The sequence below is a fragment of the Hypanus sabinus genome, chromosome 3 (genome assembly GCF_030144855.1).
Source record: "Hypanus sabinus isolate sHypSab1 chromosome 3, sHypSab1.hap1, whole genome shotgun sequence".
Classification (NCBI taxonomy): Eukaryota; Metazoa; Chordata; class Chondrichthyes; order Myliobatiformes; family Dasyatidae; genus Hypanus; species Hypanus sabinus.
The window spans coordinates 27,457,969-27,482,623 of NC_082708.1; the positions used below are offsets into that span (position 1 = coordinate 27,457,969).

A 24,655-nucleotide genomic window follows, 5' to 3' on the forward strand; every position below is an offset into this window, starting at 1 on the left:
CTAAACATCGACCACATGTCCATAGTCCATTTCCCTGCAAAATCATCATCCCAATTCACACCCGCAAATTCTAGCCTTATAGCCTCAGAGTTTGCCCTTCCCCAGTTGAAAACTTTCCTGTCCTCTCTGATTCTATGCTTTTCCATAATAATGCTAAAGGACAGGGAGCGGTGATCACCAACTAAGATGTTCACCAACTAAGAGTTTTCATTTTGTTTTGATTTTTGTTTCACAATCTCCGACTCGCCCCAGTCACCGTATACCGTAGCGAAGTGCGATTCCAAATTACAACCCACAGCGCAGAGATAACGGAGGTCCAGTACGCAACCCTTGGCCTCAATTTACCGAGGGAGGGCGATGCGGAAGGGTGTCCCACCCCCTTTGTTCGGCGTTGATGAGGTTGGCGCTGACGCCGAGCCGTGAAAGAAGGGAAGTTACTGTCTTATTTAAAAGAGCAGCACTGGAGCCGGCGATCTACTGCAGAGGTTGAACCCAGGTTGTAGGCTAGATTGTCCTGCTCACACAGAGAGAGCACCCACATTTGCACACGGCAGACGAAGGACTTAACTCAATTGCCAGGTAAAGTTTTAATTAATTTGTCTGTGGAAGCCGGTGTTGATTTTTAAATACCTTTATTAAATTTCTAGGAATATTTTGGACTGCTACTCGTGTTCAGAGCAAGCGGCGTGGTGACTGTTAAAATGTAATGAAGAATAGTCTGTGGGAATTATTTAGGCTTTATTTATAAATTGTAGTTCTGCAAAAAAGACTGGGACGGAATTTAAAAGCAGCAGAAGGTAGTAACTGATGTTTTTATTCCGGGTGTTGTGTGTTAAAGAGTGCGGACTGTTAAAGTTAGGAACAGTGTGCAAAGTATTGCATCAGTTAATGACAGTGCCTAACTTCTGTGCTTTTCTTGTTGCAGAACCCGTATTATGATCATTTGGCGATTCATTTCTGAACTTTCTATGGAACAACGGCAGAGCCAAACTGTAACTAAACAGAGCTACAACGAGCGGGATACTTTTAGAGAAAACTGTTCGGCGTTCTTGTAACTGCCCTGGCACACTACATCTGACTAAAGGTAGTTTCCCGTCGTTTGACATGTCGTGCGAGGCTAGAGAGTGGTTTATTTTAAGTTGCCTTGACTTCTGGTTTGACTCATTCCAGTCTAGTCCCTCCTAATTGAGTCATGCTGTTTGCGAGGTATCCGGATATTGCAGGGCAGAGTGAACAAAGAAAGAATAGTCATTGATAATCTTAGCAGTAAGGGTTATTTCTAATGCCGTGGAACATTTCTAAAGATTTGGCAGACCAGAGATGGGTGTGTGTAAGAAGGTGGTAATGTTGGCGCCGCCAGACCACCGTCAACTTGCCACTCTTGGCTGGGATGTATTTCGATAGTGTTAGTGAAATGATTCCCTTACCTGCCCGAGTCTGAAACCATGGATATGATTAGTTTCCTGGCATTGGCTTTCACCCTCCCCCCCCCCCTCCACCCTGCCCGTTCACTTTTTGGCCTGTTCCCCATAACTATTGACCACGGTACAATGCCAACATGTTGGACAAAGTATTCAGAAGGAGTGTAATTGTTGGCCACCTGTGTGGCCTGTGTGTTTTCCTCAAAGTCAGAATTGTGTGAGATGGCAGACTTCCTCCCATAGCTTTATACCGCTCCTGGTTTCAAAAGGGCTTTGGTTTCTCATAATGGTCTACAGCTGGCCTTGAGCAGATCTTTGCATTCCCATAGTATGGGCACTTTCTCGGCTTGAATTTGTTCTGGACTAAACATGAGGAGAAGTAGTTCAGTTTCTACCACATTGGTGATTTCTAATTTCAGAAGTAATTTGAAGATTAGCTATCTGTGGTATCTAATGATGATAGATTCTGGTGTGAAACCTATGTGGAGGGGGGTTTTACAGTGGAAAAGCCATTGCGAGAGGGGGCAGTTCCTCTTTCACAAGTCCAGGTCCAGGTGATACATGCAGTTGTCACAAATGGAGCCTTCCTTGCTGCAGTGGATGACCATTTCTTTGCTTTATGCAGAGCTACAGACATGATAAAGAAATACAGAACCACCTCCTTGGCTGTGCTCTCACCTGCCCGGTCAGCCAGAGCTGATTTCACATGCTTAGATGGGAATCTCCCTCCCTCACCATGTATGATGCCCACCGCCTCTCCTCACCCGGTTCAGCCGGTCGGTATGTTTAGTCGCCGCTCTCCGAAGCACCCATGCTGTCACAGCTGCTTGGAGCCGTAGGTGAGAGCTGTGTGGCTGGTGGGAGCCTAGGCTTGAGTGAGCTGCCGCAGAATGACCATAAGACCACAAAACATTCGGCCATCTGGCCCATTGAGTCCACTCCACCATTCAACCATGGCTGATCCTCCTTACTTTTTCTTCCTCTTCAACCCCAGTTCCCAGTTTTCTCCCCATGACAGCCTTCACCAGAGGCACCAGCCCATCCCTGGACATCCCATAGTCCCTAATTCAATAAATTCAATTCAGTAAATCTGGCGTCATTGTGTGTCTGACCTTTCAGATTAGTGGATTTTTTGCACTGGTACTGGGAAGATCGGAGGTGTGTAGAGTGGGAGAAGGCTCTTGAGGATACAGAGGGAAGAGTAAAAAAAGGCATGAGGCCTTTGAAAGGTGCAGAGGATTAAATGATCAGAATGATGATTAAATCACATTGTGAACGAAGAAAGGGAGATTTGTTTCCTGCTATTCTCATGGTGATGTAGGGAGGATCCTGTTGCTCTCGCTTGGCCTGTGGTTGAAACTTTATTTGTCTGGCAAACCATTCAGCAGACAATTGAAAGCTGAGCCAGGAGAGTCCTGAGAACAAGTGGTTTAGCCTTTACCCATGGTCACGGAGAGGAGAAACAAGGCACTTTGGCCCAGCTTGTTCATGCAGACCTATATGCCCAAGCTTGTCCCATTTGCATTATTTCACTCTATACCTTTCCAATCCATTTACCTCTCCAGGCTAAACATCCTAATTGTATCAATCCTCTTCCATTTCATCTTACAGTTTGTTCCACGTACATACCAACCTTAATGCCTCCCAAATAGTCCCCTTTAAAGCTCTCCCATCTCACTTTAAATCTATGCCCTCTAAGGTTTGGACTCCCCTTGATTTTAGGACTGGTTAATACATAGTGTGCTAACAGAGGGTGCTGGAGTCAGACACAATTACTACATTTAAAGACCTAATCAAGGCACAGACAGATATGGCAATCACGCAGGCCAATGGATGAGCAAAAAGGTCAGTATGCACACGGTGTTCTGAAGTGTCCATTTCTGTGAGAGGAGATTAGATTGCAGAGTAAGAACAGAACGCTAGGTCAAGCAACACCCCTAGAGGCAAAATGTAGACAACCATTTGCGACCAGACCCTGGATCTGTACAAAGAATAGCCTGAAACAACGCTATATCTTTCCCCCCTCTCAAAAAATGTCTATGCCTGGGATTAAAATGATAAACTACCCTAATTCCTTACAAGCTGCCCAGTTGTGTAACATTTTCTCATTGACGGTCAAACCCATTGTGACTGTGGTTTGTTGCCTTTGTCACACGCGTTTTATGAAGGATCATAAGACGTTAAAGACGCTGTAAAAATGGTTTTGGTGGTTGACAACACAAACCTCGAACACAGCGACATTTACACGGAGAGTATTTTTCCCTCTCTGTCGCAGTTCGGGTGGCTTCTCCCTAGCAGGTGCTAGTTTGGAAATTAGTACCTGGATACCTGCGACCGAAGTGGGAAGCAGACACTTGGGCTTTAAAAACATTATTATTATTGATTTCATAATATTGTTCCATTAGCAGCCTCGGGCGTGCATAATTGAAACTGAGTTCAGAATTTGCGCTTACGGCTGTTTTCGTGCGCCGGTTCGTTTAGGACGCACAATGCGCTTGTATTCAGTGTCCTTTATTCTTAGAACAAAAATAGATTTTTATCTCGGTTTTTTTTTACATTTGATCTCTGGCTTCAAATGTTCTTTGCCGAAGTTATTTTCCTTGTATTGGTTTCATTGGGCAGAACAGATGTTACCCGAGTTTCAGTCTAAGCTAGCAACAGGATTGACCAATGGCGTTCGAGCCCTTGCATGACGCAGAAGCTTCCGTCTTCCACAACAACATTTAATTATATAAAATGTTTGAGGCAGGCGGAATGGCTGGGTGGTGTCTGGTTATCTGCTTTTGTTTCCTCCTTTTCATTTTATCAGCTTTGAACGATGGCTATTGTCTATGATCAGGGTTAGGGTGGGAGCGATGAAAATTAAACCGCCACTTTGTTCAGAAGTGGGGTGGAATTGCTACAGGTGAACCGAAAAGATGCGTGCCTTTCAGACACTGGTGACAGAGGCCATTTATCCTTTGTTCATGTTTGCTCAAGATAGAGTGGCGGGAGTCAGGAATGAGCTGCCAGTTGAAGTGGTGAGTGCGGGCTCACTTTTAACATTTAAGAACCACTTGGACAGGTACATGGATGAGAGGTGTATGGAGGGATATGGTCCAGGTCAGTGGGACTAGGCAGAAAAATGGTTCAGCACAGCCAAGAAGGGCCAAAAGGCCTGTTTCTCTGCTGTAATGTTCTATGCCTCTGATGATTTCCCCCCACTCTTGGTCCATTGCCCTGTAGTCTATGGCTGGCCGGGTGTTTTAAAAATGCAGTCAGGGCTTCTTGTCCCCTCTTGAGCAATGACTCGCCAGCTGATGCTTTTGAGGGGGTTGTCAATTTCGCTCAAACTTGCCATGCATTAAATTAGGGGTGGTACGATAGTGTAGCAGTTAGCACCACGTTTTACAGTATCAGCTGTAAGATTGGGGTTCGATTCACACCACTATCTGTAAGGAGTTTGTACATTCTCTGTGACCATGTGGGTTTCCTCCTGGTGCTCCAGTTTCCACCTGTAATCCAAACATGTAAGTTTAGGCTTAAGAGAGTTGTGGGCATCCCATGTTGATTTGACACAAACAACAATTAATGGGAGGAAGTTCACAGATGCTGGAAATACAAAACAACACACACAAAAACACTGTAGGAGCTCAGTGGGTGCAGACTGACCGGCTGAGCTCCTCCAGGTGTGTGTGTGTGTGTGTGTGTTGCAACACTTCACTGTTTCAATGTACACGTGACAAAGCTAAACTTTAATTGAATGCCCTCGTATATTAACCCCTTTGGATATGGAAAATGGCCACATCAAATTAATCTCCACCCTGAAAGCCTGATGCAAAGAAAAACTACACTAGAATCTAATTCAACTAAAACGTGGTTGCCCTGGCCTCATTTTGTTAATCTCTCGTAATGCTTCCCTCAGCTCCCGGAGCTTTGTGTTCAGATGAAAGCGTTTCATAGAAACATAGAAAATAGGTGCAGGAGTAGGTCATTCGGCCCTTCGAGCCTGCACCGCCATTCAGTATGATCATGGCTGATCATCCAACTCAGAACCCTGTACCTGCTTTCTCTCCATACCCCCGATCCCTTTAGTCACAAGGGCCATATCTAACTTCCTCTTAAATATAGCCAATGAACCGGCCTCAACTGTTTCCTGTGGCAGAGAATTCCACAGATTCACCACTCTCTGTGTAAAGAAGTTTTTCCTCATCTCGGTCCTAAAAGGCTTCCCCTTTATCCTTAAACTGTGACCCCTCATTCTGGACTTCCCCAACATCAGAAACAATCCTCCTGCATCTAGCCTGTCCAATCCCTTTAGAATTTAGTTCAGTTTAATTAATCAATTAATTAATTAATTAATTAATTAATTTTTAGTTTAGTTTCCACTTCCATACCCCACTATTCACATTTCAAACACTCCTTCCTGAGAAGCAAGAGCAAACTTGTGTAGTTTTTTTTTCCAACAACGCTATATAATAGCCACCAAATCCATCTCCGTGAGTTGGGTGGGGGGGGGGAAACAAAACATTTGAGTAGTCAATTTAGTTTCCATTTCGTTGGCTCCTTGTTGGTTGCCTCTATGTGACCTTTGGCTTGGTCAATTCTTTCTGGTCTCTACCAAGTTCTGACCGTGGCATTTTCACCAAGGTTACTGAATATTTAATTACCACTTGATTCTCATAGCTTTTAAGACTGGCTCATTCAGGAATGCATTGCTGCAGGCATGCCCTGAATTGTTGCCCTAAAAACAGGGCGGGTATATTATTCGCCCGCAGAGAGTGTTTAAGTAGATTCCTCAGCTGGTGGTGCAGACGTAGAGACTACTGGTCACGTTCTTCGGCCCATATGATGTTGTGCAGACCTCTCAACCTACTTGATGAGTCTCATCTCACAAAGTCCTCCAGTTTTCTTTCATCATGTGCCGTCCAAAAAAGGCTCTTAAATGTCATTTATATTTCTTTATCACTGCTCCCAATCGTGCATTCCACCCACTTGCCATCCTGTTTCTTTTTTTGAAAAAAACGCTACCTCTGATATCCTACCACTATACTTTCCTCCAAACACCTTAAAATTATGCCCTCTCATATTAGCCATTGCCACCCTGAGGGGAGGGGGTGATGCACCATCAATAACTCTCTCTGAGACGTGAAGGCGAGATATCGGCTTTTATTGACTGGAAGAAAGAACAAGCAGTGGTTGACCACCATACTACATCCTGGAGACCGGGCCAGGCCTCAGGGCTCAATCGCCTTTATACAGGGGTCTGTGGGAGGAGCCACAAGAGCAGTCAGCAGTGGGGGGGGGGGGGGATCCAGACAGGTATATGTAGTTCACCACAGGGGGATGGTGCTGGCTGTCCACCTCATCCTCCTTTGCTCCAAAGAGAACAGCTCTAGCTTGTACAAGAAGCTGATTGTGATTTGGTCTGGCTAATTTCCCCTTCTGCACCTGATCAATTATCTTTGGTTAGAAAGTACAGCACATGATGTACTGGCCCTTTAATGTACTGTGAGATCAATCTTCTTATTATTCATGTGCCTATCTCAACTTGTTGTCTCTTGAATATCCCTACTGTGTCTGTTTCTGCCACCGCCCCCAGCAGCACGTTCCACACACCCACCACTCTAGGAAAAATTACCTTTGACACCATTCCCCCCCTCCACAGCCCACACTTCAATCACCATAACATTGTCATAGCTATCTCATAATCTGATTTGCAAGAATTGGTTGGGGTGTGGAGACTGCTTTGTAAGGACCGGTACAGCTGGTATCTTCAATTGTGACCTTTGATGGTTGTTCTTTCTGGGTCTCCTCTCTCATTTGAGATTCATGCAGTTAACAGGTATCTTAGTTGTTTCTAATATGTAGAGAGCTGATGGGAATAAAGTGAGCCTTGAAGGGCTAACATGGAATTACTGGGCTGAAAGGCCTGTTTCTATGCTTTCTGATTGTGACTGCAGCTTGCAGTGAGAATTTCTATGCTAGTTTTAACATTTTTACTGTGGTATAGGACCTTGTTCCAAAAAATAACTAGGCACTTGAGGAAAGCTCCATCTAATTTGTGCACATCGAATGCCCATAAGCAATGTTTATATTGCCTCTGTGGTGATTGCCGAGCCGGCTTTATTTCACAAGCACCTGCTGACATTTCTGTGTAAGATATTCCTGATCTGATCACGTTCCATATCCAGTGTCCTCTGGAGAAACATAAACCCATCACCCCTACTGGAGCATGGGCCATTGTGGGCAGAATCATTTAGGTTTACTATCACCGGCATATGTCGTGAAATTTGTTGTCTTTGTAGCAGCAGTACAGCGCAATATGTAATGGAAAAAAAAACTGAATTACAGAGAGCATATATTACATAGATAAATAAGCAGAGTAAAAATAAAATAGCGAGTTAGTGTTCATGGGTTCAACGTCAGATGGAGAGAAGTTTTTCCTGAATCACTGGCTGTGTGCCTTCAGGCTCCTGTACTTCTACCTGATGGTAGCAATGAGAGCAAGGCATGTCCTGGGTGATGGGAGTCCTTAATGATAGATGCTGGCTTTATGAAGCATTGCACCTGGGCACTAGGCTGGTTCCTATGAGGAGTTGAATTCACAACTTTCTGAAGCTGCTTTCGCTCCTGTGCAATAGAACCCGCCCCACAGTGATGCAACCAGTTGGGATGCTCTCTGTGGTACGTCCGTAGAAACTTGTGTCTTTGTTGACATACCAAATCTCCTCAAACTGCTGATGAAGTATGCAAATGAAGTCCCCTGTCCTGGGCCAGTCTTTCAAGACGTAGTCCTTCGGAGGTCCCTCTTCTCCCAGGGATGAGGTCTTCGGAGCTTTTTGTTGGTGTTTCTGTGGTGCTGGGCTTTTAGCAGGGTGGGGTTGCTTGCTCAGTGTCCAACCCTCCCTTTTTGCAGTCGGTCTTGGGACGGTCCATAGCAGAGTTAAAAACATTTGTGTTCCAAGCAAGTTAACAGATCTCACAGGGGTGGGGCGGGGAAGGAAGCTTGAATAAACAAGGTGCATTAATTTCAGTCTTCCACAGCTGGTGACCAATCCAGATTACATATTTGCTGGATCTAAGGTCAGGTGATGATTTGTTTAAGTTCTATCTCCATTCCACCTGCTCCTAAAACACTGGTTCCTTCTGGGAGCAGGGTAATGAGGCACAGGGCTTATTAAGAATTTCACTGTGGCTTGTTTTTTTTCCAATAAAAGATGTGTATTCCTTTCATAAAAGGTTAAGAGATGGAGGAGGGGAAAATAACATCCTGTATTGAGTATCTAAAATATGCAAATCTACAATTTAAAACAGGTCAGGCTGCATCACTGGGGAGAGAGAGGAAAAAAGTTAATATTTTAGGTCAGAACTGGGAAGGAGAGAAGAAACTTGTGAATCTGAGGGGGAGGGTTGTCCCAAGAGGATAAAATCAGGGTGACTGAGAATAAGCTGTAAACACAATTATCCAGTCAATAATAGGGAGGGAGCAGTTAAGAGTGAGACAGCTCCACAGCCTGTGGGCTCACTTACAGGGACTCTGCAGACAGTGCTCTCAGTATTTTTACTTTTCTTTGTTATTTGCACAATTGGTCCTCTTTTCGCATGTTGGATATTTGTCGGTCTTTGTTTCTTTGTGGATTCTATTGTATTTCTTTGCTTTTCCTGTGAGTTACCGCAAGAAAATGAATCTCCAGATTCAAAATGGCATACAATGTTTAAAAGTTTGCACTTTGAGTTACAAAAGATCGGAGGAGTTCTGAAATGCGGAGCAAGAGGACAAGCCTGTTTGTTCGGCCAATAGCAGGATGCCCCATGCAAGTGCCTAGCTAACTCGTTACTGTAGAAGTGCCTGCCGATGAGCTGACATCAAGCAGAGCGGTAATGTAGTTGTCCTTCAGCTCTCAAATCTGTATGGGGATGTCACCCCTTTCTCAACAGAGTAACTACACGGGATAAATCTTGTGATACACTTTCGGAAAGCTTTGAAAGTATGTGGATTCGTAAATTTAATGTCTTGCATTCTGGATTTTATTGAGTGGTAAAACCTGTACTTGTAAAGAATTAGTTCTGAAATGCTAGAATCAGTCTAGTATTACAGGCATCATGATATTTGTTAACTTTGCGGCAGTGGCACAATGTAATATGGAGAGAAATAATGGAGAGAAAGAAAACAAAATTATAGTAAGTGTATATATTGAATAGTTAAGTTAAATAACTGCCAAAAGATGTAGTGAGGTAGTGTTCATGGGTTCAATGTTCATTCAGAAATCGGAAGGCAGAGGGAAGAAGCTGTTTCTGAATCATTGAATGTGTGTCTTCAAGCTTCTGTACCTCCTTCCTGATGGTAACAATGAAAAGAGGGCATGTCCTGGGTGATGGAGGTCCTTAATGATGGACACCTTACTGAAGATGACCTGGATACTAGTGCCCATGATGAAGTGGCTAATTTTAGAACTCAGGAGCTTACTTCAATCCTACACAGTAGCCCCCTGCCCCCCCCCCATACCAGATGCAATGCAGCCAGTTAGAATGCTCTCCGAGGTACATCTGTAGAAATTTGCGAGTGTTTTTGGTGGCATGCCAAATCTTCTCAAACTCCTAAAGAACTATAGTCATTGTCTTGCCTTCATAGCTACATCAATATGTTGGGTCCGGGTTTGGTCTGTGGGAATATTGACACCCAGGAATTGCTCACTCTCTCCACTCGGAATTGAGGGAAGTACAGTTCCCACACCAGGCAGTGATGCAGCTAGTCAGGATGCTCTCCATTGTGGCCCCCCTAGAAACATCTTAGGATTTGGGGGCCCATACCAAACTTTTCAACCCTCTGAGGTGAAAGAAGAGCTGTTGTGCCTTTTTCACCACACAGCTGGTGTGTACAGACCATGTGAGGTCCTCGGTGATGTGGGTGCCAAGGAACTTGAAACTGTTTACCCTCTCAACCCCAGATCCATTGATGTCAAAGGGGTTAGCCTGTCTCCATTCCTCCTGTAATCCACAACCAGCTCCTTGGTTTATTCAAGCTTATTCAAGATATCCTAGCTGGTCTTGGCAAAGGGGATATGTAGAAATGTCCTTACCAGAGAAGACTCTACAGGTGAAATGTAGGATGCCTGTAAACCAGGATAACTTGCTTCCTCGAGACTGAAAAGGAAAAAGTTCAATGTCATTGAAACTGGAGGAAATATGCAGTGGCTCCCAAAGGACAGAGTGTGAGACCAGTGTGGTGATTACTGAAGGGAAAAGGGCACAATTTCAAAGTTCTGTATGATCTTTGAAGTATTATCGTACATGGTGAGGAGAAAGGTGCAAAATGCCAAGAGGTAGTAAACTGGTGGCACAAGTAGGTGCAATACCAGTCAAGAATGTGGGATGATGAATTTTGAATTGGGGAAAATTGAAGAGGCAAATGGGACAATTCAAAGTAGGTCTCAGTAGAGATCTAAAGATGGTGGGACATATCAACAGAGCAGACTCTATGGGCCAGATGTCCTAATTATGTTTATCCAGGGGACTGAGGTTCCTGGGCAACTTTCATCTTCAGTCCCAAAAAACATCTCATGAGGTAATTCGGTATTTGTTAGAATCACCAGCAATAGAAGGTTTTACTTGTACTTCACAATCTGCTGTGGAACTGGGCGGATCTTTTGGAGAGAATCTAACTCTCCTCTTGCGTAATATTATACTTTTTAAAAACAAAGATAATTATAGTTTCAATGACTATACTCATGAGCTTAAAGCTTTGAATGCAGAGAAATATCTGAAGGATTTACAATGGTTACAACATCCAAACTAGCAAAATAGCACAGCACTTTCAGTACCAGCGACCAAGGTTCAATTCCCATCGCTGCCCATAAGGTGTTTGTACATTCTCCCCGTGACATCCGATTTCCTCCAGGTGCTCTGGTTTTCTCGCACAGTCCAAAAACCTACAAGTTGGTAGGTTAATTGGTCATGGTGCTGTGATTAGACTAGGGTTAAATCAATCAGGCGGGGTTGCTGGGTGGCATGGCTCAAAGGCCAGAAGGGCCTATTCTGTGCTGTATCTCAATAAATAAATTAAATAACCAAACAATAAATATTCAATTCTGGTGGCTGGTCCAGGAAAATGAACACAAACGCTAGGTCTCTTGTCACAGTGGTTCAATATCAGTCGCTAGAGTATGAAGTAACAAAACAGACCTGTCCTGATGTACATTGTGGCCGGCTACGGCTTTAGCGATGTGCTAAATCAGGAAATTTAAATGCCTTCCTTGATCTTTTTAATGATCACCAATTAATGTGAACATTCACCTATTTCTTTGCTATTTCCAACAGTATCCCGCATCCAATCATTGGTTTAATTAGTTATGAAGTATCAGTTGAAGTGAAATTGTGACTGGGTTGTATTTCCTGAAGACTGGCTATCATTTTGCATGGTATTTGCTATTTTAGTTTTTTAATCCCTAGCTCTTCGATGGAGGGGAGGGAATGCCCACATTCATTATAATCCCCCAGGTTGTCAAGTCTATTCCAAGTTGGAGCTCATAAATATGTTGGGATCGCAAATATGGTTTCAACCTAGCAATATCTACAATATCCAAGAAGCTGCAGTAAAAAATGTTAGATACCTGTTGAAATTAAAATCCTTTTCTCCCTCCTTCCCTTTCCACTCTCAGGCACGGGCAGAGTCCATTTATCTTGTTCATCGCTCTTGCCATCTCCTGCAAGACACATCAGGATTTCATCACTTTGCTGCTAATCGTAACTTTGCTGAAAATGGTTGGGTTCAAGCCTACAGACATTCCTCCTACAGCCACAGTGAAATTTCTCAGTGCTGGAACTGCAGCCTGCATTGCTGACTTATTTACCTTCCCGCTGGACACTGCAAAAGTCAGATTACAGGTAGGGTCCTGCTGTTAGTTTTGTGTAAGTATGTTGCCTTGGACAGAATATATTGGTATTCCTTCTAACTTGCACTGATACTTGCTTGGGTTATCCAGCCTGCTTTCAATGTTAATCAATTTACTGACATTTTGAAACGTACCAGAAATGTAGTACAGGGAAGTGAGGGGTAGAATGGGGCTATGGGAAATGTTCTGAGAGCTGCCGATAATTTGAGTGACTTCAGAAAACGTGAGTGGAAATTGGAGAAGGAATATTTGGGATAGTACTGAGAATCTCCATCTGGATGGAGTACGGAAGCCCTGTGCAATTGCTAGAAGAGTACACCACTTCTGAAACTACCTAGTAGGTTACCCCATTGCAGAGTCCATGGGTCCTACTCTGACTGCATCAACCACTGGAGCAGAAGCAATCCATCTTGGGCACTCCCTCCAGAGTATTAAACAAGTAAAGGGGCCTACATTATCACAAAGGAACTAGGATTAGTCATGTAAATATGAGAGGCAGAATTTGTTTTTGTTCCTTCTGTTATTCAAGTCAACAGAACCAAATCACAAAATGAAGTTCGTTGTGTTCATTACTGCATCACTCATTTGTATAATCAAATTAAATTGGAACAATTGTTCGACTGCTTGCTTGATCCCCTGTTGTGTCTGTATTTTGCAGCTTAAAATCTGAAATAGTCATTTACTTTTCTGAATTAGTTTAGTGCTATATGCTACTATTTCCTCTTTTTGGCTTCTATAAACAATAAGTAATAGCAAATGAAGAAACTCGCTTCTCATCAAACTTCTACTTACTATATTTCTATATATGCAATTTTTTCCCTATAAATAACAGTTTACAAGCTGGAATTGCCCTGTGATGACCAAGTGCCGAAACTGGGATGTCTAAGTATTAGACTAGACTAGTCTACATGTGAGTTGGGCTGAGCCCAAATCACACAATGCGGGATGTTCATCCAATTTTTGTCCTGCACAGATTCAAGGGGAATCAATGTCTGCTGCAGAGACGAGTACCTTCAGATATAGGGGTGTCTTTGGCACCATGGCCACAATGGTCAGGAATGAGGGACCAAGAAGCCTCTACAGTGGGCTGGTGGCTGGTCTTCAACGTCAGATGAGTTTTGCTTCTGTGCGCATTGGACTCTATGATTCTGTAAAACAGTTCTACACCAAAGGATCTGAACGTAAGTATAACATATCTCTAACTATAGTGATGTGTTACTGTGGAAAATCAATCAGCTTCAGATAAGAGTCTGGGTGTTCTTCTATCAATTTTAAATATTTTTTGGAATCTAATAATTGTTGTAGGAGGAAGCTTTAATTTGCTGAAGGATAAATCAAATGGATTAATTCTTCTGATATTCTTAAACAAGGTTCCACTGAACTGAAAGACCAATTATTGAGCAGACTATTTGCCAGTTGCAGATCACAAAAAGTGACTTTTTACAGTTCCTGATCTGTATCTGTTTCAGGAACTCATGGTGCTGTGAATTTATCCTGTAATCCTGTCTACCAAGCAATGGACAGTGGAAACATAACCAGTATTTCTCTATTTGATCACCAGAAGGGGTAAAAAACAGAACTGTGGAGACAAGAGATTCTGCAGATGATGGAAATCCAAAGTAACACACAAAATACTGAAGGAACTCAGCAGGCCGGGCAGTATCTGTGGAGAGGAATACAGAGCCGAGGTCCTTCATCTCTGCATGAAACATTTGCATTTTGTTCCTTTCCAAAGATGCTGCCTGACCAGAACTGAGTCTGAACGGTAACTCAGACTGATTCTAAAATTAGAATAAATTGGTTTATCATCATATGTACTGAGGTACAGTACTGTTCATAAAGATGCTTCAGTGAGGGTCATGTTGCCAGTAATTGACAACGCTGATCAAATAAATGGATTTGCATTTTAAAATTTGGCATGCTTTAATCCACTTACATAAAACACGGTACAGTTTCTTGGTCCTCCGATGGCTAGTCTTTAATATACGGATAATTTCTTTAGATGTTGGCATTGGGAGCCGCCTGCTCGCTGGCTGCACTACAGGAGCCATGGCTGTGGCGTTTGCCCAGCCGACTGATGTGGTGAAAGTGAGGTTTCAAGCACAAGCAAGTATATCTGGTCCAAACAGACGATACAATGGAACCATTGAAGCCTACAAAACCATCGCCAAAGAGGAAGGAATTCGGGGGCTATGGAAAGGTTTGTACTTCTATTTGGAATTGCATTGAATTGTGTTTGATCCAAGACTCCCCGTTAAAATTGTTGGTTACAGAATTGTAATTTGATAATGAACTGGAAAATCTTTGCAGGAGAACAGACACTGGGTGATATGCTGCCATTTTAATTTAAATTGAAACATGCTACTTAATTGGTTTTAGTAAAACACTATTTTGTAAGATGGTCAAGTGATTGACTGAGGAGTATCTTTTTTTTGGTGGATTTGAATATTTTAGAATCTTGCTGTAGCTATTTGTGAATCTGTTTTAATAATCATAACTTTCCCAAATGTAGTACGGAGTTCAGTGTAATATGTCCTGAGATTCATTTTATTGCAATAAATTTTAATCCAATAACCATAATAGTATCAATGGAAGACCGCACGAACAGGATGGACAAACAACCATTGTACAAAAGACAACAAATTGTGCGAACACAAAAAGAAGAAATATTGAGAACTTGAGACAGAGTCTTTGAGAATGAGTCCTTGGGTTGTGGAAACAGTTCATTAATGGGGCGAGTGAAGTTAACCCTTCCTGGTTCAAGAGCCTGACTGTTGAGGGGTAATAACTTCCAGAACCTGGTGCGGAGAGCCCTGACACCAGTGCACCACCTTCCTGAAGGCAACACTGGAAAGAGATCATGACCTGTGTAGCGGGTGTCCATGATGAATACTGCTTTCCTATTACAATGCTCCATGTAGACGTGCTCAAAGACGGGGAGAGCTTTACCTGTGATGGCCTGGGCCAAATCCACTACTTTTTGTGGGAACAGGAACAGAACCTACACATGAAGTAGCTAAAATGAAGAAAATTCCTACAACATTTGAGAAACAATAAGACAACAGGGCAGAATTGGGCTTTTTGGCCTATTGAGTCTGCTCTGGAATTACATGGCTGAATATTATCCCTCTCACCCCACTCTCTGCCTTCTCATTCCCATAATAGCTTGTCCTCCACAACCATTGGTAGCAATAGATTCACCATTCTCTGGATAAAGAAATTCCTCCTCCTCTCTGTTCTCGGGGGCAACCTACTATCCAAAGTCTGCGCCCACTATAGGGAACATCTTCTCCATAGCTGCTCCATCTAGGCCTTTTCAATATTCGATACGGTATTTGCATTTAAGATGTAAATTTTTGGTAACTGGCAGTAAGTGTCAAATTGGATCCTGTTCAAGGCCACGGCTCCTCGTAATTTCTGTAAACCTGTTACTGCATAGTCTCAGTGTACAGATTTGGAGCTAACTTTCAAGTTATTTAAAGAACATTTCCCATAGTATTACTGTCCCATCTAAATTTATGACAAGATCCACCTCCTGGGATTACATATCACTACATAATGGAGAGGGTTTAAAGGAGGTTCATGAGAATTATTCCAGGATTGTAAGGGTTAATGTATGAGGAACATTTGATGGCTTTGGGCCTGTATTCACTGAAGTTTAGAAGAATGAGGGGGATCTCATTGAAACCAATAGGATATTCAAAAGTCTAGATTCGGTAGAACAGAAGGTATTTCCTATATCTTGTTTTGGGCCAAAGGGCCAACTTCAGAATAGAAGGATGTCCCTTCAGTATAGATGAGGAGCATCATGTGAACTAAATTAGTTGCAAATTCTACATTGTGCACCAGCTCAAGATAAATGTCTTGAGGTGCCTCAGGAAAACTATGTCCTTTGCTCTCAATGTTCCTGAGCTCTAGCAAATGGGTGGTGAATCTGTGGAATTCATTGCCACAGGCGGCCATAGAAGCCAAGTCATTGAGCATATTTAATTTGGATGTTGATAAGTAAAGGCATCAAAGGGAGAAGGCTGGAGAATGGGATTGGGAGAAAATATCAGCCATGATGAAAAGGTGGAGCAGACTCAATGGGCTGAATGACCTAATTCTGATCCTTTGTGTTATGACCTCTGTTTGGGTATGGACTATCATTGTGAATTACTGTCACTACATTTTGAATCATTTAACAATTACAGGAAAATCAAATTATTTGCACCCACAAAAATTCATATTCTTGTAAAATCTTGTGATCTAAATGAGGACATTTAAAAGAAGCACACAGTTGGAGAACCTTTAATTTTTGTATGAATTGTCTAAGATTAGAAATGTTTCCCATTAATGTTTTGTTCAAATTCATCTTTCTATTCCTACTTCCTTTCTGCCAGCCCCTCGAGAGAAGTAGTAGAGCTTAGCTGATAAAATAGGATATTTGTGCAGATGGAGAGAGAGGAACTACGTAAATAATTAACATTACACGTTGCTTTCTTAGGTACTCTACCAAATATTGCCCGTAATGCCATTGTGAACTGCACAGAACTTGTGACCTACGATCTGATCAAGGATCTGTTGATAAAGAAGGGTCTCTTGACTGGTAAGTGATGGGTGATTTGTTCTTGAATGAAAATTTGTACATTAGAATGTGGAAAAAAACTACCGTAAGTTCCGGACTATAAGCCGCTACTTTTTTCCCACGCTTTGAACACTGCGGCCTATACTACGGTGCGGCTAATGCATGTTTTTTTTCATGCCACCAAAAACATTTTGCCTCGTAACAGTAGACCAATAAAATTGATGAGTAGTTCACAGAGGTCCAATGAATTTGTACGATAAATCAAGCGCTCTTTCACAATTAAATTATTGTAAATCAGTCATTTGTACTCACCCTCATCAACATGGAAAACACTCGAAGAAAAGCATATGATGCAGCTTTGAAGTTAAAGGTGATCAATCTGGCGGTTGAAGAAGGAAATCGAGCTGCTGCACATAATCTTGGCATAAATGAATCGATGGTGAGACGATGGAGATGCCAGCGTGAAGAACTGAGTCAATGCAAAAAGACGACAAAAGCTTTCAGAGGTAATCATAGCAGATGGCCCGAACTTGAAAACTTTCTTGAAGATTGGGTTAACACACAGAGAGCAGGCGGCTGCGATGTTTCCACCGTGCAGATCAGACTGAAGGCTAAAGCAATCGCCACCAAAATGAAAATCGAAGATTTTAGAGGTGGGCCATCGTGGTGTTTTAGATTTATGAGACGAAAAGGCCTGTCCGTCAGGGTATGCACGACTCTGTCAGCAGCTCCCTCCCGACACCACGAGGAAAAACTTGCTAACTTCCGCACATTCACTCAAACAAAGATGGCGGAGAATTCCATCGGGCCAGATGATATCATAAATATGGATGAAGTACCTTTGACGTTTGACCTGCCTCTCACTCGGACTGTTAATAAAAAAGGTGACTCATCCATCACACTGAAAACAAGTGGCCATGAGAGAACGCATTTTACTTGTGTTCTGAGCTGCACAGCATCCGGACTAAAGCTTCCACCGATGGTGATTTTTTAAGCGGCTGACAATGAAAGTTCAGTGAAAGCTGCCATCAAGAGTACAAACTCAATTCCAGCTGTGATTCCTGGGGGCACCACGAAGTATTTGCAGCCACTGGACATCAGCGTGAACCGGGCATTTAAAGTGGCGCTGCACGTTGAGTGGGAGGCTTGGATGACGAGCGGCGAGAAATCCTTTACCAAAACAGGACGCATGCGAAGAGCATCTTTAACTCAAGTCTGCCAGTGGATCCTAAATGCGTGGAGCCGTGTCACAACATCCACCATCACCAACAGGTTTCGAAAGGCTGGACTGCTGCGTGATGAAGAGGACCGCGTGCGCTCAAGTGAGAGCGACAACGAAGAGACTGAAGTGAGTGACATGATCCTGAGGTTGTTCAATTCGGACACTGAAGGACTTTGATGGTTTTAGTGCGCAGGAGGAAGATGAAGAAGGCGATCAATAACTTTTCCTGGTAGGCTGCAGTATATATATTTTTTTTACCAGTCGTTAGGAGATATTGGAATGTTGTTCGTGCACTGTTCAGTAAAAAAGTATACGCAACGTAATTTGTGTGTTACCGATACGTATGTATATTTAAAAGTAGCTGTGTTACAGGCACTGTTCGAAAAAAAGCATTTGCAATATGTATTTGTTTATGTTACCATACGGATTTAATTAAAAGTTAAAAAATCCTCACGTGTAATATCTTTCTGTGTAAATATCACATATTACAATGTGGGATACCTGCGGCTTAAAATCTGGTGCGGCTTGTACAAGTACAAAATTGATTTTCTTTCTAAAATTAGAGCGTGCGGCTTTTAATCAGGTGCGCTCTGTAGTCTGGAATCTACGGTACTGAACTTTCAAGGCCAAGGAGAAACTTTAAATTGGTAAGGAGTCTAATGTATTCCAGGAAAATGAGATAATAAGCTTTCTTGCATGTAATTTGCATTGAAATTGTCTTCTAAAGGCTACATAAATTGTAAAGGACTCAATTTATTTCTATTATTGGAATTGATACAGGAGCATTCTCAACTAGCTCCAGTTCAGCGGATGTAGAACATATGTAAACATTGTGGTTTTCCTATATTGGAGGTATAATTAAAAATGAGTAAATAGAATTACTATGTCTGTATTGGTTTTTCAATTAACTTCACCCTTGCAAATGTGTCATCAGGCTTCCTAGGCTTGTCCCTATGGGCCTCCAGTCAGCCAGCAGCACGATTCTATGCTTCATTCCAAGGAGTCCTACTCCACTTATTTCTTCCAGATTGCGTTACACCATACTCTTGCATCACATCATTCTCTACATCCAAATGAGAAGTACTGACAACTAATTTCCAGAATAACCATAATTAAAGTATCTTTAAAATTAATGTTGTATTGTAATTATAAAAAGTATCAATAATCACTGAAAATAACTTACTGATTTTTTTAAAGGTTTGGCATATTTTGTGAAATACAGTATGTTGACATAAGCTCGAGGCCCAACAATCCAGGTGTTCCTGATATTAGTGCAGGAGCCAATGTTTTAATGTCTCTCTTACAGATAACCTTCCATGTCACTTCTCTTCCGCTATTGGTGCTGGATTCTGCACAACTCTTATTGCTTCACCTGTTGATGTAGTGAAGACAAGATACATGAACTCTGCCCCTGGCCAGTACAACAGTGCCTTAAACTGTGCAGTTACCATGTTTACTAAAGAAGGTTTCACAGCTTTCTATAAAGGGTGAGTGCTTGCGTCTGGAGTTTCTAATACTGCAAATATTGTCTTGCAGCTGCTGTGAAGAGAACCTTTATTTAAAAAAAACTTGTTTTAATATCTTCAGTATTTAGCTTTTGTGTTGCTAGTATTCTTTGGGAAGATGCATGCTCGTGAGATTAAGAAGTTAAACAGGACATTGGGGCGGCATGAAGTGGAAGGCAGCTATATGGACCAATTATCACACAGCTAGTGGAATTTTTTTTTTTGCTTAGATTTGCTTAAATTTTAATTCCATTATTCAGCTTGAAACTTGAGTTTGTATTCAGTTACTTCCCATTTTGCGGTTGGAAAAATTGCATGACTTCATCTGAATCCCATGACATGGCAACTATAGCAAATTTTTGCAAAGGTCATAGTGTTATTTTAAAACACTTTTAATAACTTGCTATATGTCATTGTAATGTGACACTTCCGAGAGTCAGCTGATTCTATAATTTTGTGTAATTGTTTCCTTTCAGATTTATGCCATCATTTCTACGCCTGGGTTCATGGAACATAGTGATGTTTATTACCTATGAACAGCTGAAACGAGCTATGATGGTTGCCACACTTTCTAGAGAATCTTCTCTGTAAACAAAGATGCATAGTCTTTGCTTGAAATAATTTTTAAATCTAACATTCTGTGCTATTTATTTTTTTCTTTGGATTTTCCATGTTGTAAAGCATTGTGTATCTCATTGGCTTAGGGAGCTATTTAAAGCTGGCTTTACAAAGGACCATGTACACTATGGAATTATCTCAACTGTTATTTATCTCCCCCACTACTAACTAAGAAATGTTGATTTGTTGCATTATATATAACCTGGGTAGATTGGAAGAAATTAATTTTATTAATGAACTACTTTTTATTAAAAATCCTATAGCAATAGGAAAATTTGGTTTAAAAAGTATTAAGTACAAGATTTGGAATGCATTCTGCAATGGTAGTCTGGGGTTTTATTAAATGAATGCCTTTTTTACAAAATTAGATCTCTGAATTTCCATTCATTCAATAAAGCTGATTCTCACATTTAAATTGTGTTTTTAAAATGGATTTGAGGTTTGAGTATTTGTGTTTGAAGCTTGAGGTAGAGGTTAATTTCTAGATGTGCATCTCCTATCACTGAGAGGTGTCTCCTGGAATATGGATCTTCGTATCAGGAGTCAGGCCGAGTTGGTAAAGTTCCTTTCCCGGATATAGTGCCTATAAAACGTACTCAACCCTTCCTACTAAGTTGTCATGTTTTATTGTTTTACAACATTGAATCACAGTGGATTTAACTTGGCTTTTTTTGACAGTGATCAACAGAAAAAGATTCTTTTGTGTCAATGTGAAAATAGATCTCTACGAAGTGATCCAAATTAATTACAAATTAAAAACAATAATTGATTGCTTAAGTATTCACCCCAAAAGTTTTTTAAAAGCACAAGAAAATTTCCCTGTCATTGAATATCCCTGAATAAGTACAGTTAAGCCAATCATGATGTGTAAAGAATATGGCACAACTATAAATCTGTCTAGAGCAGGCCATCCTCAAACTGAATGATCATGTAAGAAGAGGACTAGTGAGGGAGGCCACCAAGAGACCTATGACAACTCTGGAGGAATACAAGTTTCAGTGACTGAAATGGGAGAGACTGGGCATACAACTGTTACCCGGGTGCTTCACCAGTTGCAGCTTTGTATGAGAGTGGCAAAGACAAAGCCACTGTTGGGGGGGGTGGGGGGGGACACCTGACATGAAATCTCAGCTAGAGTTCCCAGAAGGCATGTGGGAGACTCCGAAGTCAGCTGGAAGAAGGTTCTATGGTCTGATGGAACCAAAATTGTACTTTTTGGCCCTCAGACAATATGCTATGTTTGGCGTAAACCAAACACAGCATATCAAAAACGCACAGCATGGTGGTGTCTGCATCGTACTGTGCAGGTACTTCACTGCAGCAGGTCCTGGAAGGCTTGTGAAGGTAGAGAGTAAAATGAATGCAGCAACATAAAGAAATCCTGTAGGGAAAAACTGATGCAGTCTGCAAGAGAGCTGCAACTTGGGAGATCTGTTTCCCAGCAAGGCAAGGACCACAGGCATAAAGCTACACAGGAATGGTTTGAAAACAACAAAGTTAATGCCCTGGTGTGACCAAGTCAGAATCCAGACTTCAATCCAATTGAAAATTTGTGGCTGGACTTGAAAAAAGGTTATTCACTCACAATCCCCATGCAATCTGACAGAGCTTGAGCAGTTTTGTAAAGCATGGGGAAAATTTGCAGTGTCCAGATGTGCAAAACTGATAGACCTATTCATAGACTCAGTCAAGGCTGTAATTGCTGCCAAAGGTGTATCTACTAAATACTGAGTAATTATGCAATCAATTATTTTGTGTTTTATATTTGTAATTAATTTAGATCACTTCGTAGAGGTCTTGTTTCACTTTGACACTAAAGTTTTTCTGTTGATCAGCGACAAAAAAGCCAAATTAATTCCATTGTGATTCAATATGTAAACTATGAAAACTTACAAGGGTGGTGAATACTTTTTATAGGCACTGTATTTTCCGGCATGCGCATTAGTGAAGGAGTCAATGACTTGGAGATCTGTCTTCAAGTGCAATCTGCAAGCTGCAGTTTAATGACCTTGGATTTGGAGCAGAGTTGATGATTGTCCACTTCTTCTGTAAATGGCCTCCATTCCAATAAAAAGCTCTTGGACGTGGTAAAATATTCCATTAAGCAAGATTAAAAAGAACTATATTGTGGTTGTTTGCGGTGGGGTTTGGCCTCTTGGACCTTGTTAGTTTTAAATATGGTTTGTATATTATGGCTAGATCTAAGTAAACAGTGGTGGATAACTCCTACCAAAGCAAAGTTGTGGTCTGAGGTAGGCTAGACATGATCACATTGAATGACAAAGTAGGTTTGAGGGGCTTGTCTATTCCTGCTCCTTCCTATTGGTGTGTAAACATTCTATGCCTCCATTCAACTTACCTAGAAAGTGGTTACAATCTGAAACTGTAAGCGGCACTGAATAATTTTTCACTGTTCCCAAATGTAGAATTTCAACGCTATTAAATCATTTATCCATCTGTATGTGGGATGAACTGAAGAGATGGTACTGTACTGTATTTTAATATGCCTTTATAACCATGGAAATAATCAGTGTCATCCTTAAATTATTCCAGGCCAACAAAAAACAAACAATGAGAACAGCCTTGCTGAAAGAAAATCAATTAGATAAACTGAAGTCCAATAATGTTTCCTTTGATTGCTCACAGTTGAAAACAGTGAACTACCAGCTCCAGCCTGTGATTGATTAAATTTCCACTAGGTGCACAAAAAGGATCTAACTGGGTATAGAAATAATGAGCCACATTTATTGCCATAAAAACCCAGCATGGGGCATCATTGGACAATTCCTGCCAGGTGTTTGGTTTAAAAACTCAAAGGCCATAAAGAATCTCAGATCAAACAGGCAGAAATACTGAAATAATTCAACAAGTGCAGCAACATAAAAAGTAACCTATGGACGGTTCAGGTTGAATAACCTGTTTTTTTTGGTTCCACACTGGCTGCTTGACTGGCTAGTCTTCCAGCACTACTGATTTTACTTTTTGCTTCAAATTCCAGCATCTGCAGTCACATTTCCAAAGAACATTTTTCTACAATTTCACCAGTTATGAGGAGACTGAATAAATCTGGTACATTTAATGATTTTGTTTGGATGCTGATTTACTTCAAAACATCTTTACTCTGTTTTGATTTGATCCACGAGTTTCTTTTTGGTAGAAAATATGCATCTGTTAATCTGCATAAGTTGCTGCTTTGACTGGAACACTGTGGATTGACACAGAACAGCAAAGTTGTGCCCACCCTGTAACTTAACCCTTCCCTCACATATAGCTCTCCCAATTTTGTTTTCATGTATGTGCCTATCTAAGTCCCTAATGTACCCACCTCTACCACCACCCCTGCCAGTGTGTTCCATGCCCTCTGTTGGGAGGGGTGGACATGGGGGGGTGTCCCCTGAGATCCCTTCCCTCTGCCCACCCCCCATCCCCAATACTTTCCTTCTAATACCTTTAAGTTATTTCCCCATGGATAAACTAGTTCTATCCTGGGAAAAAGTCTTTGGCTATCCTCTCTATGCCTATTGTACGCCTCTAGCAAGTGACCTTCCATCCTCCTCTCCAAAGAGAAAAGCACTAAACAAGAACTAATTGAAACTGTGCCTACTGTTAGGGAAATTTGGTATCAATTTGACTTGAATATTAATTGGAGATTTCGTATGGATTGTACTGGTAGGGCTGGTAGTGTGCAAGGATGTTATTGCAAGCTGATTTGGCAGATTGTAATGTCAGTTAATGTATAGTGATTATTATATAACATTGCCAACCTCAATACAGTTGAAGCCTTATGTTCATACACAAAGAATTTCATTTTGAGCACCACTTGAACCAACTTAACTTTTTGAAATGATACCAATTATTGCCAGTTTTCTAGTGATAGACACAAAAGGGAGTTCATTCAGAAGCATATTTGGTCTTTGCAAAACTATCACAATGCACTATGGTATGGTCCTAACATCAAACTGTAGCAAATCCCTGTTGCTCCAAAACTTGGAGCTTTGGTAGCCATTCTTGGTCTTCACAGCAAAGAAGCTGAGATGAGGGTTTGTAGACTATTAGGAAAAGACAACTTCTACCCTACAGTCATCTCAGTTTCTTAACACTTCAAATGGCTTGATGCATAATGGATGTTCTTTGAACAGTTCCTACACAGACTTAAGTGAGCATCAATATTTGAAAACAAAAAGAAACCAGATGCTGGAGACCTGAAATAAAAATACAGGAGATACTCAGGTCTGATGGTATCCTCTATTTCACCACTGCAGATTTTGTCTGAGATGACAGTGGAACTCTGCCACTTGTAGTAGTCAGTTATTGAGGCAGAACATTGTCAACAATGGCAGAAATGATTTGGGGCCATTAATTTGTCTCAAAAGGCTGGTGCCCAGATCATTAGCACTACTTTGCAATTTGTAACACACTACTGTATTAGGAGAAAATCTGGAATAATC

The 24,655-nt window shown here is 41.6% G+C and overlaps 1 protein-coding gene and 1 long non-coding RNA gene across 2 annotated transcripts; one reads left to right on the plus strand and one right to left on the minus strand.

Moving 5' to 3' along the window:
- The first annotated feature begins 353 nt into the window (after nucleotides 1-353).
- LOC132391129 (mitochondrial uncoupling protein 2-like) lies at nucleotides 354-20,640 on the plus strand. Its single transcript, XM_059963938.1, has 8 exons — nucleotides 354-579; nucleotides 926-1,084; nucleotides 12,062-12,287; nucleotides 13,269-13,476; nucleotides 14,298-14,495; nucleotides 16,782-16,883; nucleotides 19,391-19,571; nucleotides 20,066-20,640. Exons 3-8 carry the CDS (start codon nucleotides 12,162-12,164, stop codon nucleotides 20,178-20,180), a joined length of 930 nt encoding a protein of 309 aa, XP_059819921.1. The 5' UTR covers nucleotides 354-579; nucleotides 926-1,084; nucleotides 12,062-12,161; the 3' UTR covers nucleotides 20,181-20,640.
- LOC132391130 (uncharacterized) lies at nucleotides 4,869-12,076 on the minus strand. The gene is made up of 3 exons (XR_009511093.1): nucleotides 12,014-12,076; nucleotides 10,484-10,547; nucleotides 4,869-4,915 (listed from the first exon to the last, which is right to left on the minus strand). It is a non-coding gene; the product is annotated as an uncharacterized LOC132391130 (long non-coding RNA).
- Nucleotides 20,641-24,655: the final 4,015 nt, after the last annotated feature.

Bases quoted from the DNA above. Each gene is read 5' to 3' on its own strand.
- LOC132391129 (XM_059963938.1), top strand. From the start codon at position 12,162: ATGGTTGGGTTCAAGCCTACAGACATTCCTCCTACAGCCACAGTGAAA. The intron at 13,477-14,297 runs GTAAGTATAACA...TAATTTCTTTAG, and splicing joins CTACACCAAAGGATCTGAAC to ATGTTGGCATTGGGAGCCGC. The intron at 16,884-19,390 runs GTAAGTGATGGG...TCTCTCTTACAG, and splicing joins AAAGAAGGGTCTCTTGACTG to ATAACCTTCCATGTCACTTC.